Raw genomic sequence first — 15,140 nt, 5'->3', positions numbered from 1 at the left:
GCTTTACTGTAAGCTTCATTTAGACAGCCAAGCCTATAATGGTCATTTAGTCATCAAGGAATCAGCCTGCTGCCCCTGCAGTGGGGGCAGAACTGCTGATTCTTGGGAGAGAACAGGATGGTCCCCTGGAACATGCAGGAAAGCAGGATGCAGCCAGTGGCCAGCCCAGGCTGTGCCTGGGGCAACACGGTGGGCACGGCCTGTGGGAGGTGGTAGGAGAGAGTCCTGGGTGCAGAGCTCACCGCCTGGCGTAGCTTGTGTGCAGGTGGGAGAACGGGAGAGGCGCCAGCCGAGGATCCAGGTGTCAGGAGAGAGAGTGCTGTTAGCAGGGAGTGTTGGGGGTTATGAGCAGCCGCCAATGCCACAGCACACAACCTCAGTCTGTAAGGTATGGGGAAGGGACAAAAAAACATTTTTGGGGTCAGATTCTGCCCCCAAAAGTGACCCTGTCCCCAGCAGTATTTTGTCTAAAATGTAGTGGCTGTTTATAAGGCCCTAACTCAATAAGCCTTCCCAGATGGCTCAGTGGTAATCTGCCTGCCAATGCAGGAGACATTGGAAGATGCCGTGGAGAATAAAATGCAATCCACTCCATCCAGTATTCTTGCCTGGGAAATCCCATGGACAGAGGAGCCTGTGTGCCATAGTCCATGGGGTCTCAGGAGTTGGACATGACATAGCAACTAAAAGAACTCATGAAGCCACTAATTAATATTGGGTAGATTTTGAAATAAAAAAAGACATTGAAATGCAAGGCCATGGCTATTAAAAGCCCCTGAGCATTTGGGATTTCAACAGAAGTGATGTGCCTCTCTGCCAGGCAACTCACAGAGACAGGACGCCTCACAAAGGCATTTGATCTGTATCCTGGCCTCAGAGGGGAATTCAGTTCCACCCACCAGGTATTAACTAGCACCTTCCTCTTCTGTACCTAGCACTTTTGCAAGCTACCAAGAAGGCTAGAGAAGTAACATCCCCGTTAGGGACTTAAAATTTTGTCGCTGGATTTTGTCCACACCATGTAAAGAACTCTGCATCACACTGCAGTGTTGTGATCCACACAGGACCCTCAGACAGAAGCAGGGATGAGTGGCCGCTGATGACAGGGTGTGGACAGAGCTCACCAAGGTACAGAAGCCGTGGAAGGGTTTGTGGAAGGAAAAGACCTCTGAGGTGGGACAGAATGGCTGAAAACAACCCTGATTATGTAACCTGGTCATGGGGCAAATTACACTGTTGTTTTAGCTGCTCTTCCACTGACTGGTTCATAAAGACAGGTGACAGCTCTTTTTTGGCTGCTGCTTCTTTATCATCTTCTCATCGGGCATCTTAAAAACTGAAGTTAGCTTCCTCTGTTAGTCAACATGAATAAGCCTCAACCTCATACCTAGTTTTAAGGTCGGCTAAGTTTCATATAGGCTGTGTATGACCCATATGGCTGGCCTGAAAATAAGAATTTGACCTAATTCTGTCAAGATTTTGACTCACGAAGTAGGAGGAAAGCTGGCTGTAAGCTATGGGTGCCAGAGCTTGCCCAGGGTGGCTGGGGTATAGGACTTACTGGACTTTGTGCAAGACAACTACACAAGAGAAGGCCAGTGGGAGAGGATGGAGTGGATGTACTGGCAGAACAAAGCCCCAGATCAAGTTGAGAGTGGCCCTAGTCGTTGGGGAGAGAAAAGGCTTCAGTAAGAAAACTCACCCCAGATCAAGTTGAGAGTAGCCCTAGTCGTTGGGGAGAGAAAAGTCTTCAGTAAGAAAACTCACATCCTTTCATGAGTAATTCTGCTTGGCAGATACCTCGAGTGGGTTAGAACATAACCTTTTCACAAAGAACTACAGGGAAACAGGTGGAAATCAGTGCTTATCCTCATATCCGCATGTGACAAAGGGGTTTTGCTTTCTGAAGTCCTTCTCATGCTTGTGAGCCCGCTGCTGTCTCTACCAAATAGCTGACTCATATTAAAATTGTTTTAATAAAATAACTTTACAAACTGAAAAGCAAGGTACAAATATGAGACACGGTGGACTGGGAAAGAGTGAGGTATTCTTTGACATAGGAAGTGGGGAGAAAAGAAGCCAGTATTTGTCTTCCACTTTGGGCCCCTTTCAGGACAGCAAACATAACCTGAGGCCATAGTGTGAGCTCTCTTTCAATCTCTGACTCCTCCTTTAAGGGGATGCACAAATTCAGTTCATACACACTAGTAAAGAGGTCACCTCCCAAAGCTTGTTAACAGGCTGAAGTTCCCTCTCTCTGGGAAATTCATTTTTAGATTTCAATTTTCCTTTTTATGCAGTCAACTAAATTGCACTAAGACACTAAATGTTGGCTATAAGAAGCCAGAGGGAGCTAAGTTGTGAGCCATCAGACAGGAGAACGAGAGGCCAAATTCAAGCAGGATCACCTTCCTTCAAAGGACACCAGAGAATGAGTGTTCAGGACCTGGCAAGAAATGCTAGAGGCGCATGGCAGTTTAAACAATCAATTTGGAAAAAGTCAAGTTCAATGCCAGTTCTGAAGTCAAATACACAGTGAGAGGGGAGTTGTGAAGATTTCTCCCACAGGTCAATCAAGGGTTTGTGTGTGTGATCACAGAAAGTCCTCAGGCCTGAAGGAGACCACTGCTACCAGACTCAGGATCCCAGAAAACTACTAGGGCCTGGGGAGGGAGCACGGTGGTGGCCACAGGGCCCCATGGAGCAGAAGGGGAAGTGTGCAAGAGTCGGGGTGAGGGTGGGGGAGGAGCCAACGTGCTTACAGGGACCCTGGGACTCCTGAGAGCACCTGCTGGAAAAAATAAGTTGGAAGGCTTAGGGGTGTAGTGTGGGAATATGTGAAGCATCCAGAATACCAACATGACAACTTCAGAGAAACTCAAACAATGTGAAAACACTTGGAAAATGGTTTAATGATGTTTTACAACAGAAATGAACTGTACAGTTACAGTAAGTTTAATATATATAAAAAATTACAGCAGACAAATGCATCTACACAAAATCTACCATTTCATTCTGATTCACTGTCACCTACACAACCTTTCCCAAGCCTATAGGGCCCCTGCAGGCAGCCTCAGGAAGGGGATCATATAAAGGGCACTCTGAAAGAGACAGCACCGTTCATATTCCCCACCACCTCCTCAGGCCTCAGGAGGTACCAGCTAATTCCCCCAAATGTGAAGTTGCTTGTGTTTCAGGTTTTCAAAACCAAGAAAAAGTGTTTGCCAAGGGCCCAGATAATGAGGTCCTGAACTCCAAGTTATCAGTTGATTCTTAGGAAATATTCCTGTCAGAGGGGAAATGGCTAAATAGCTATGTATGCTGGGACAGTGAGGCTATACAATAGCCACCCAGACTGTAGTTATCTAAGCAGAAATGTAAAAGGACTCCCAATAAACTACTTAGGAATTGTCACTGCCTCATTAAAGTTGCTGGACAATTTTGGAAAAAAATCATTTACACCACATCTTAAGTTTCCACAAAAGAGAACTCAAACTCACATTTTAAAGTTAAGTACATAAAACAAAAAGTTTTGGGAGACCAAGGAGTCAATTTCCCCTTGTGTTCCTCCCTTGACAACAGTGGAAAAACACCCCTGAATCAATATTTAAAAAAAGAAAAAAGGCAAGAAAAGAGAAAGGTGGTAAAGTTAAGATATTTAAAGACAGAGAAAGAAAACAGCTTTAGAAAAACACGATCACTGTCTCTTTAAAACAAAACGGAATCCCAGTTGGGATTGGTAATCAGCAAATATTCAATCCAAATTGAACCCAGTGGAAGTTTATTACTGAATATTATGTACACTCAGAACTTTTTTGTTTTCTTTTTTATTATGAACACCTAGGCAGTGAAAACTGTTATGTTAATACATACAGAGACACACCCCAAACATACAAAAATACTATTATTCAAACTACTAAGAATAGGACAGTTATTTTCATGCTATGACTTTAAGAGCATTACACTGAAACAAGAAATGACATTTTTTTTTTTAATATCCCAGAAATATACCAAAATATACATCTAAGCTTTGGAATTACTGAGGTTAGACTAATGCAAGTGCTGGGTAATCGTACTTAATACACAAGTCTAAGGTTCTGTAGGAAAGAAATTATCTTTGGTATCTGCATCAGGCTAATATTATTAACATTTGGATTTTGCTTTGGGATAGAGCTTGTATGACCCTAAAACCAAATCCCCCCCTTCCCCAATCAACTGAGATTAAAAAGATCCATGTAAAAAGTTCCTTCATCTGCAACCCCCCACCCCCCAAGTTAAAAAGTCACAGGCATCTACCTAGCGCAAAAGGTTGTGAAATACAATGCATAGTCGCACAGTGGTGCTGCAAAGAGGAAACAGACTACAGCGAGGAGAAGTGAGAAGCTGGACAATCGTTCTGCATGTTTTCTCACAAACAGGACAGCCACTTCCAAGCAGTTCCAGTAAAGGAAAAGAGAGAAAAGGCTCAGAAGGGCAACTTGGCGTGTATTCACCCGCCAGCACCGCCCCAGAGGTTAAAGCACCCAGCAGAGCAGCCAATCCTGCACCTGTGTCTTCAATCTCCCCCACTCTGTGGAGTCCACGGGTGCCCGGCAGCAACCCAACCATCCTAGTCCCTCTGCTAAGCCCGGCGGTGACATGGTGTTGCAGGGGTGGATCCCCGTGGTAACTGCAGGGTGTCTTATCATGGTGATGGGCTTCAGTCCATTGTTTTAGAAAATCTGAAAGGCCAATTTATTCCATGGCATGCTCACAAGTTGGCAAGAGTCAAGGCTACTGAGCAGCTGCCTCTGCAAACCTGGACCATGGAAAACAGACCCCTGCCCTTCCACTACTCTCAGAGGCCCCACCTCCCCACCCTCTCCTCTTAATGCCAGGACGCCACAGACTGGATTGATGCTGAAGACTTCCCTTTTCTTTGGTTTTTTTGTTTGTTTTGAGTTTATACAATCATTAAAAAATCTTTGGTTTTGGCTGGAAATTTTAAAAATGAAGCAAAACAACACAAACAAACCACCCTCCCCTGGCTTATAGCAGCAGTAGTAAGACCTGGCAAAGCTTTTTTTTCAACAGCGGGGGTGGGAATTGAAGGTTGGGAACTACATTCAAAGAAAAGGTGAAGGGCTGGAGATGCAGCTTCTAGACAGCCCAATGGATATAAGATTGTCAAATAATAATAATAATATTAATAATAATAAAAACTTAAATATTTGGGGTTTTTTTTGGTCATGTCAAAGGAAAAAAGTGAAATGTGTATGCAGCAGTCAGCTTAAAGGAGCCTTTGGTGTGTCTTCCCTTCCACCCAAAGTCCTGAAAAGAAGCAGAACCCTGAGGCCTCACAGGGGAAGGGGATGACCTCTCCCTACCAGGGAGAGGGCAAGTACAGGAGGTGACGTGCGGCCAGCAATCAGAGGCGTGGCGCGGGTCGGGGTGTGGGGTGGCTGGCCAGCCCCTAAGGGCAGGGTGGCGGGGAACAGATGTTAGCGAGCCCTGTGAAGACCCCCTGCAACAAAGCGAAAGAGACGATTGCAATTTGCCCTCAGCTTGCAGTAGCTTTTAAAGCAGCAACATTCGGCGGCTTTGGGAAGTCCCACCCTAGGCTACAGGTCCCATGATGCTATAGGCCAGAGCTCAACATTACTCAGAAGAGGGAGGGCAGACTTGGCAACTCTGTAGGGGTTAGAGAAAGTTAAAGCATGTTACTCAGTCACGAGTTAGAAATGAGGTATACAACAGCTCCTGGATTTGTGGTGGGCGGAAAACCCCCACACTTACTCACCTCCTTTCTGCTATCACCACAGCTGCAGGGACTGAACTATGGTCTAATGCAGGGGAGGGCATTTCCTTGGAATGAAACCTCCTGTGGACTGAGCAATGCACACAGGCCCCCTCAAGCAAAGGTAAGAAGCTGGAAGAAGTCTGTCTCCCCCTTACCTGCACTCAGGGCAGACACTATTTACGCTGTCAAAAGCCAATGTTGTAATAAAGTCTTAGGCTCTCTCCTCCCCCAACTCTGAACTGTTTGCAGTTTTAAACACAACCAGGCTGGTCCACTCTACTCTCAGAAAGTATCTGCCTCACGTAGAACTGTATAGGGTCAGAACCAAAGACATGGCACCTCCAGTTGCCTACAACCACAGCCTTTCCTAACAGGACTGTCCTTCTGCTTCTGAAAGTGCTTTCCCTTCCTGTGCTATTGTTCCGACTTAGACACACTGTGGGACCAGGTAGGAGTAGCCTTCTCTGCCCTTGGCTCTGCCTGTTTCCATTCGAAGGAGATCCCAACTTTAAAGAAGTGTTTGGATGTCTCATTGTCGAGGCATCACTGTACCAACCGTCTGCCCGCAGACTTCTTGTATCCCGGGAGAGCTCAGCGTTACCGCCAAGTCACGAAAGGAGCCTTAAGATGCTTTTGTGAGGTTGTGGCTGACTCAAAACAATGATGAACAAGTAAACAAACAAACCTTGGGGGAACTTTGTATCAGACTTCAATGTTTTGCTTGCTTTTTTATAGTAAATTAGTTTTGGGGTCTGAACTTTCTGACAGTGTCCTGGGTTTGAACTAGAAGGTGACCCTGGGAGGCACGGTCCTGTGCAGAATGGGCTGATTCAGGGACAGAAAGAATCATTAAGGGACCGGCCCTGCCCTGCCCACCCTGGGAGCTTCGCTTCCGCGGCAGCGGCGGTCCATCATGTTTGGTCTGTCTTCCCACAAGTGTTTCAAGTGCTGTTATCTTTAATAGCCCTGTTACCTGCTTCCTGACCTATCTAGTACTTTGAAAAGTCACCTAACATTAATATCACTTTTATATAATGCCAGAATAGGATTACTGGTAAAGCTGTCATGAAGTTCTGCAACCTGATCATTTTTTGATAGAATATCAAGAACAATAAATTTCGTTTCCCTCTCCCATTTTCTGTCTTATCAATAGTAAACCAAAACAATGAACTACTCAAGTCTCCAGAGCCCATAGGTAGAAACATTCTGTAACAATACAGCTTGACAGAAGAATAAAAGAAGGTCTTTCGGGTCTTCATGTAATCTTGCTCTTAAAAACGCTTATTCTTTACAAGTGACAGAACAACTAAATAGCATCTGAACTCACACTGGTTGTACTTGTTCTCACTGTAAGTGTTAGATAAAGGGAAATAAAAGACTCCTACCCCCATCTTTTGCCACACTCCCTTCTAAATTTCCCAGCAATTTCAAGAATATCACTGCCACACTGAGCAACTCTATGCATCTTTACAGAACCAGCAGAGTGAAACTAAATAAATCTCTTTTCCAAAGCTAGGATGACCAACAAGACTTCCTTCAAAAAGTGGAGATTGTATAGGTGGAAGAAGAGAGGGGAGAGGAAAAGTAAGGGACAAATGTAAAGCTTTTTCCAAATTTCAGCTTTTTGTTCCTATTTCTGCTGCTTGTATGGAAAACAGAAGAATAAACAATGCAGTGTCTTTGGTATCCAGACGGAACCCCACTGAGGTTCTATGAGAAGGGTCACCTATTGAAAAATAGCCTTTCTGGACACAGAGTCTATATCTGAACTTGGGAAGCCAAGAAAGTCTGTCCCACAGTCTGGCCAGAAAGGGTTCTTAACTGTTCCTAAACCAGCATCATTTCTCATTCAAGACAACCCACCAAGAACAATACTTTCGTCCATCTCACTAATCAGTCTCTAAAGGTCACACCATCACACGTGTGGGGCCAGCTGGTTGGCTTTCCACTTCTTGATCTGGTTTCCTTCTGTCTGCATTTTTGGTCAAGACAGAACTAGCCTTGATGCGAGTAAAGGAAGTGAGGTCTTAAACTGCCGTGCTACCTGCACAGCATTCAACAATGTGACAGAGGTGACAAAAAGTGTTTTACTGTAATTTCCCAAGATTAAGATGTATGACTCACTCATTTCTCTTTTCCTCTCCAAATTAAAGGGTGCTTGTCTAATTCTGTCTCTATTTCTTAACTACATACCCCAACATTCACACATTAACCCTTCTCTTAAGCTCTTGCTACATAAGAGGTAATGAATCATCAGAAGAGCCTGGCAGGGTCTGGGGGGCCCAGGCAGCCACAGGAAGGGATGTAAATGCCTTGAGGACCCTGAACTGGATAACAAATGTGTACCCTGCATGCCACACTGCACTGCAGCCCAGACCTTAGAGAGGCCAAAAAACCCCAAACCCAAACACAGGGATGATCAAGTTTCCTTTGGCAAGACAGAGATAAGGAAACACACACACACGCACACGCAATGCAATGGTTTCCTTCTAACATAATCACCTTCTCCTCTTCCCCCCACCCCTCCCTAACCCTATAAACTGTAACCTATAAACAGGATCCCAAATACATATAGCATCAGTCATGTTTATCAATCGTAATAAACATCAGTTCAACTAAATGCTACAGCTAGGATTATTTCCACTATTTATAAAGTTTTTCCTTTTTATTTATTTGGTTTTTAGTTTAAACCAGCTCTGTAACAATGCTAAGCTATGCTGAGGTATTTTATGAAGGTGCCAGAAGCTAGCTGTTACCCACCAGCATTATCCTCACGGATTAAGGTATCACCATTCAAAGTGAAAAGGAAGACAGGAAAGGAGATCCAGATTACAGAATAACATAAAATCCACAAATGTTTACTGCTTTAAGCAAAGGCTGAGGGTAGAAGAGCCTACACATGGAACTGCTTCATGAATAAGGATGGTCAGAAGAAAGCAACTTTACAAATCATATGGAAATCTGGGTATAAACTGGAGAACTGAGAAAAGACATATTCCCTGTCCTCTGGATGGATCCCTTCAAATATCTTACTGAAAATTTCAGGGGTATTCCATTTAATTTCTTCAGATTAAGAAAAGAATATGGTAGAACAGGATTAGTATCAGTCTTTAACGATGAGAGCAATTTATTTATCCTGTTTTTGTCCAAGTTCACATTTGTACTGTGTGCACAGGCGGCCAGGGCTGTGACTAAACTAAATGCTTTTCACACACACATACAAAAATGAACTCACAATGGTTATGATCAAATGAATACATCAATTCTTGCCCATCTAAGTCAGCTCCCTGTCCATTCTCGTTTCTTCCTATTGTAATGATTTCACTTTTCTCTTGGTAGAGAAAGTTTTGTGAGGATGGTATGGTTTGGGAACAGCTTTAGACTATGAACTACAAAGAGTTTCTTCTGTAAGCCAAGTGTTTATTATATACTAATTGCAATGTTAACTATCAGGATCTACAACTTTAAAAATCTACATTAATTTCTTGTATTTCCAAACATATCCAGGTTTCCCAGCAATTTAAAAAGAAAATTTAATGTTAAAGATTGGGCTGAATTTAAATATTGTGTCAAGCAAGTATCTGTGCTTCTGTATAATATAGACAAGGTTTTCTCCCACCTTCCCAAATAAATGAGGAATAATAGAACAAAATAACATAAGAAAGAGGTATAATTGTGCTTCTCTTCCCAACGATGGATGAACTGTATAGAATAAATTGGCGAGATAATCTCACTAAGAATCTTTTAATTAATCTTATTTTCCCTTTTAAAAAATGCTAATTTGTAATAATGCTACCATGAAGTACAAATCAGTATGGCCCTAAACAAAATGAAAGTTGGATGCCTTTGGTTCCATTTCTCTAGTAATAAGTTGAGCAAACTGGGATGGTATTGATCTTTCTTAACAAATAAATAAAAGAAAGTGTGTTTTATATCAAGTAATGAATGGATAGGAACAATTATTTTTTTGATTCTAAAAGACTGCCTATATAACTTCAGAAACATTTAAACTAACACAGCACTCAACATATTTCTTAAATCAAGAACAATAATATTGTTCTTCTGAGAAGCCCTTTTCTAGGTCTTTCTCCTCTGTCCTTTAGATTTATACAGGGTACAAATAAAGTTTATAACCAAACTGCCCTGCTTGTGATAAGCAGGATTCAAACAATTATATTCACTACTCCCCAGGCAGGGCCCATTACCATGGGCAAATATAGTATCACTATAAATGCATTTGGAATTAGTCTTTGGCTTAATATGTATTAACCAAATTCAGGAATAAAAGAAAACTTGCATAAAGATTAAGGGGAAAACAAAGAATGACCACAATGAACTGTGATGACCTACCTGGTCTTTTCTCTTAGAAGTGCAGAAACTCTACCAAACATTTCTTTTTGGCCAAATGGACCCCTTAATTTCCAGACTCTCCCATATAAGGTGGCTAAAAGTTAAGTCTGAGTACCTTAGCTTAGAAGATTCAAAACATTTCTTGAGATGATAAAAAAGATGATACAAAGTAAAAAAGGACTAAAGGTTGAGTCATGAAGCAATATGGTCAGTAGACGATCTAGGGATGATGATGGGGATTCAATTTTAAGTTAAACACCCATCAACAAGCTGTTTTAGTGTTTCGTGTATACATTTCACAACTTGTTTCTTAAATAAGAGAATAAAAGAAAAATTCTAAGAGTTATCTTTGTCTAAAGGATGGATTTCTTCTTTCGAACACAGGTTTTTATGCTGGTTTAAAGTTTATTCTCACAAAGTGATCCACACTCATACCCACACAAAGGCAGAATCCCTTTATCCCAAACTGATTAGAGACTACAGACAGAGCAGGGAATAGAAGAGCACTGTACTGACATTTAAAGTTTAGTATCCTTTTTTTTTTAACATGAAAGTCTATTGGCGATCTTATTTAGGAGAGGGAGTATCTCTGAACCACCTAGGAAAACAAACAAAAACGGCCTCCTTGCTCCTCCTCTTAATCCACTGGGCTTGAGTCGGTTGGGACTCAACACTTCCTTTGGTAGGGATTTGGGAAGTGAATGCTACAGCCTCTAACCCAGTCTGGTGGGGATCAGCATTCTCCTCCCTGAACCCTTCCTCCTAACCTACCACTCCCGGGGGAGGGACCCGTCCCTGTGGACGGCTACAGTGTAACTGACAGCCCCAAAATCATCTGCACAGACTAAAACTAGAGATGTCAAATCAGGATAAAAGGGCAAATTCAACTACATCAGAGAAACAGAGGGATGAAGAGGAGAAAAATTAGTAATTGACACTGCCATTCTATTTACACACCAAACTAAATAAACTACTTAAAAAATCAAGTTAAGGTCTGCCCAGAGGGTATTACAGGTTACCAACACAAAAGATTAAAACAAGCAGCAACTTTTATATAAAATTAATAAAGACAAATGAAAAAAAGAAATTGTCAGTAGCATCTATCTCCTCAATGTGTCTGAACTGCACGATATAAACTAGTCCATTAGTACAGCAGCTTGCTAAAAATTGACTTTGGTTCAAGCTTAGTTAAAAAAAAAACATTAAAAAAACATACCACACATAAAAACGGTGGATGGACATTTGTTAGTTTCCCTGCTTGCAGTTCACTGATTTTAGAGGGATTTTAGGAAGGTGAAGGGTACTTTGTGAAATAAAATGGGAAGACAAAAGAAACAGAAGAAAAACTAACAAGGGAACTAAAACGTTTCTGGCCTTTTAATATTAATATGCCTGTCTCCAACTTGAATGATCACAAACAAAAATACACACTGTGTCTGTATCACTGCCTTTCCCAACACTGAGACAAATACACAGAATTCAAGCTCCCCCGTGGACACAAGCAGAGCAAGAAGAAGAAAAATCACCTGTAAGCTCTCTCTCAGCCCCAAGCTTGGAAGGGGGAAAAAGTGCAGTCATGGAACCACCAGAGATGTACACGACCACCCGCAGATGCCAGGTGGGACCTCTAATTGCAATAAGAAGGGAGCTCAAGTGAGCTGCACTGCAGCAATCCAGTCTTTGGGAATTTTTTTGGATACAGATATTATAATAATAGAACACTGACAAAAAGGGAAATCGAATCTCCAGGTTACCCTTCCTGGAGAAGGGAAACCTTCATTCCTATTCATTTCCTTCCATAAACATTTCCTTTTCATGGGCTCATTTACATCGTCTAGAAATACCCTGAAAACAATTACAGAAGCTAATTGCCTTCTACAATGAATAAAGAGATGTGTATTGCCATTTAGACCTACCTAGCAGGAGCATCACTAACAAACCAAGGAGACATGTGAGGTGTGTACAAAGTTCCTGCTCAAAGTCTTTCAAAGGTTCTACAGATCCCGTATTTGGCTAATTAGTGCCTTCCCCAGTCAGAGAACCAAGGAGAGTATCAGGGTTAGAGGAACTGATAAGCCATCTACTGAAAAGGAAGTCTGTGGCTACAGGAAAACGTGGTAACCTCACATTCTTCTCATGACACCTCTTTGGGTGATCTATAACCAATGAAAAACAGTCTAGTAGAGTTCCTTCAATAAACAAAAGAAAGGAAAAGTTTCCCAGTTTCAGTAAGTCATTTTGTTCTTTGCCAAGTAAGTTAAAGGAAGTTTGGATGAAACTCTTCCACAACGTGGAACAAACAAACACACACACCAACAGTAGGAGCATTTCAGAAGATAAGAAATCAGGAGAACCACCAAGTCAGGTGTCTGCAGTAGTCTTTGCTCTTTGGAACCAGACGCTGCCCTGCAACACGTACAGCCGTTTCCATTGAAAGTAGCAGAAAGCAGCACTGTTGCACCACAGGGCCTGGGCCTTAGGTCAATGATTTGGGGTGAGTGAGAGCTACAGTCAGCAGGAATTCCTTCCTACACAAAAGTGCTCCAAAGGCACCACCTGATGGGGGCAAGGGGGCGTGTGTGGAGTGGGAGTGTTTGCACACACTGCCTTCAGCTTCTGCACCAAGCCTCTTGCATAAGTGGCAAAAGAAAATAATTTTCTAGCACCTCTGTAAGAGTCATCAAGGATAAGGAAACCAGCAAGAACATTCCCCGCAGTTAAGAATGTAAGTCCCCCCTTACCCTAAAGCCCTCCCACCCCACAGTGTGGGAGCTCACTGAAATAGGATCCAGGAGCAAGAGATAAACATGTTCAAACTATATATATATATATAAACTATATATATATATATAAAACAATAACAACAATAACAATAGAGATACAGTAATACAGGCCTGCCTAAATTGTACCAGTTAAGAAAGGAACCCCCAACACAATTGATATGATTATAAACACCTTGTTATGACTTAACGGCCTGTACAACAGACCCATAAAAATGATTTTTTTTAAAGAAAAAGAAATTTAGACAAACAAGAAGTCCCCTTCCTATATCGGAATTGGTAACCCACCTTAACTTGTCATCATGACTGCTGGAAATGATAAGTAGTCCTTTCACTTATTTTTTTGTTTGTTTTTGATTTTTTTTGTTTCTGCCTTTTTTTTTTTTTTTTTTAAATTTTTGGTTAGAAAGTTCTCCAATCCATGAAGCAATCCTGAAAAGACAGTGTTTTATTAAAAAATTAGGCAAATTTGCTGTCCCAGCTCCATCTTTTTTTCCGCCATGTGTTTTTCTCTTCTCTCCCTCCACTCCCTTGCCCTTGGAACATGGCAACAGGAAGTCCGTCACGTGTTTCAGTCTCTGCCAGCAGTGCCGCTCGGCCCAGCTCACTGCGCCTTGGAGGCAGTGGTGGTGGTGGAGGCAGCCCCGCTGGCAGAGGCCACAGTGAAAAGAGAGTTCTGGATAGACTCAGCTGAGGTGGAGGTGGCATGAAGGCTGGCTGCAGGTCCAGAATTCCCTGCAGAGGTTGCAGCGGCCGAGACCAAGCTAACTGGGTTGCTGGTGAGCAGAGAGAGGTTCTGAGGGGTCAGGAACAGAGGGGCAGTCACGATGTTGGGGGCTCCTCCTGCGTTGGCAAATACCAGGTTCCCCGCTGCATCCAGTGACGTTATTGGAAGAGAGCCACCAGAGGCAAGAGCTACAGACAAACCCCCCAGAAAACAGGTAGGAGGAGAACGTTAGTATCAGCTTGGAGACGACAAAGAACACATCAAACGTCCTAAGTTTTCCTGCAACTCAGATGAAAAAAGTTTATCCCTTAACTGATTTTTTTTCCCCTTAATCACAGTGCTATAATTTATCAACCAAAGTTTATTTATAATTTTAAAAGAGCCTAGAGGACTGAAAACTCTAATGAGCATGAAGAAGATAGGGGAGAAGAGAATCAGAGTTATATTTCTATCTTGAAATCTCAACTTATTTCATCTACCCAGAAATATCTGTTAAATCCAATAATTTTGATTTAATGAAGATTACTGACTTTAGAGTGACTCCATTCAAAAGACTATCTTTTCCTGTATCTGAAAACCCCCCACAATCCCCTCACCCATATAATCACACCCTCACATGTATATTTGAGGGCTTTTCCTAGTGGCATTAAAAATTTGACTTCTTACATAATTAAAAAAAGCAAGAGGAACTGAGGTAACATCCCTGACTTTGGATAGGATCACACAACGAGTACAGAGCAGTGAGTCCTGGTGCAGCTTGACATTTTCTGACACTCCAGGCTTAGCGTCATAGTCCAGTTCTAGATCTTCCCATACAGTACCTCTTCGGTACACAGCTGTGTCTTTTTAGCATCACCACAGACCAGAGACACATTGTAATTAATGCAAGAGAAAAAGTGATTTATCACAAATCTGACTCTAAAAAGAAATCATTTTAAAATAAAAGCTTTATAGATCTAACCAGGAAGCAATTTCACATATGATTTAATCAATGAGAAAGTCAATATAATGTAAGGTAATCTAAGTGATATTTTGGATTTGTCTGGAACTAACTGCCTACAGTATACTGTAGAGACATCATTCATGAAACACTAATCCTAAATGAAGTTTAGCAGTTTAAAAACTGTTTTTGACTCCAAGAACTCTCATTTAAGCATGAATTATTTTTTAAGAAAAGATTCTGAGATTAGTATAGTGATGTCTCAAAGTGTTTCCTTGAATCACATAACAGCAAGCATCTTCAACCACAAAGCTCAAATACTAAACAAAGCAGGCTCTTCAATATATAGAATGAGTGGACTTAAGACTCATTTTAGACTAGACAGCATGCTAAGGCCAAAAGGGACCCATCTGGGCTTGGGAAAGAGATGTTAAAATCCAAGAGAATATAAGCTCTATAATGATGAAGATATACAAATGGCAGAACCTAATCAGAATTAAAAGTACTCTTGCAGGCTGCATGATGTCCTCCAACGTTAATGTGTCACAGAGACTTCTTGCATAT

The 15,140-nt window shown here is 42.0% G+C and overlaps 1 protein-coding gene across 1 annotated transcript in view; it reads right to left on the bottom strand.

Moving 5' to 3' along the window:
- Window positions 1–2,898: 2,898 nt before the first annotated feature.
- The window catches only part of POU2F1 (POU class 2 homeobox 1), a 196,050-nt gene continuing 183,808 nt past the window's right edge, over window positions 2,899–15,140 (bottom strand). The window contains exon 16 of the mRNA XM_065946267.1: window positions 2,899–13,824. Coding sequence (XP_065802339.1) covers window positions 13,514–13,824 — 311 coding nt within the window. The 3' untranslated portion in view covers window positions 2,899–13,513. The remainder of the gene's footprint in view (window positions 13,825–15,140) is intronic.

Source organism: Muntiacus reevesi, chromosome 1 (assembly GCF_963930625.1).
Source record: "Muntiacus reevesi chromosome 1, mMunRee1.1, whole genome shotgun sequence".
NCBI classification, from domain to species: Eukaryota; Metazoa; Chordata; class Mammalia; order Artiodactyla; family Cervidae; genus Muntiacus; species Muntiacus reevesi.
Note: the sequence above shows the minus strand (reverse complement) of the source record. Positions and strands in the feature narration are given on the sequence as shown.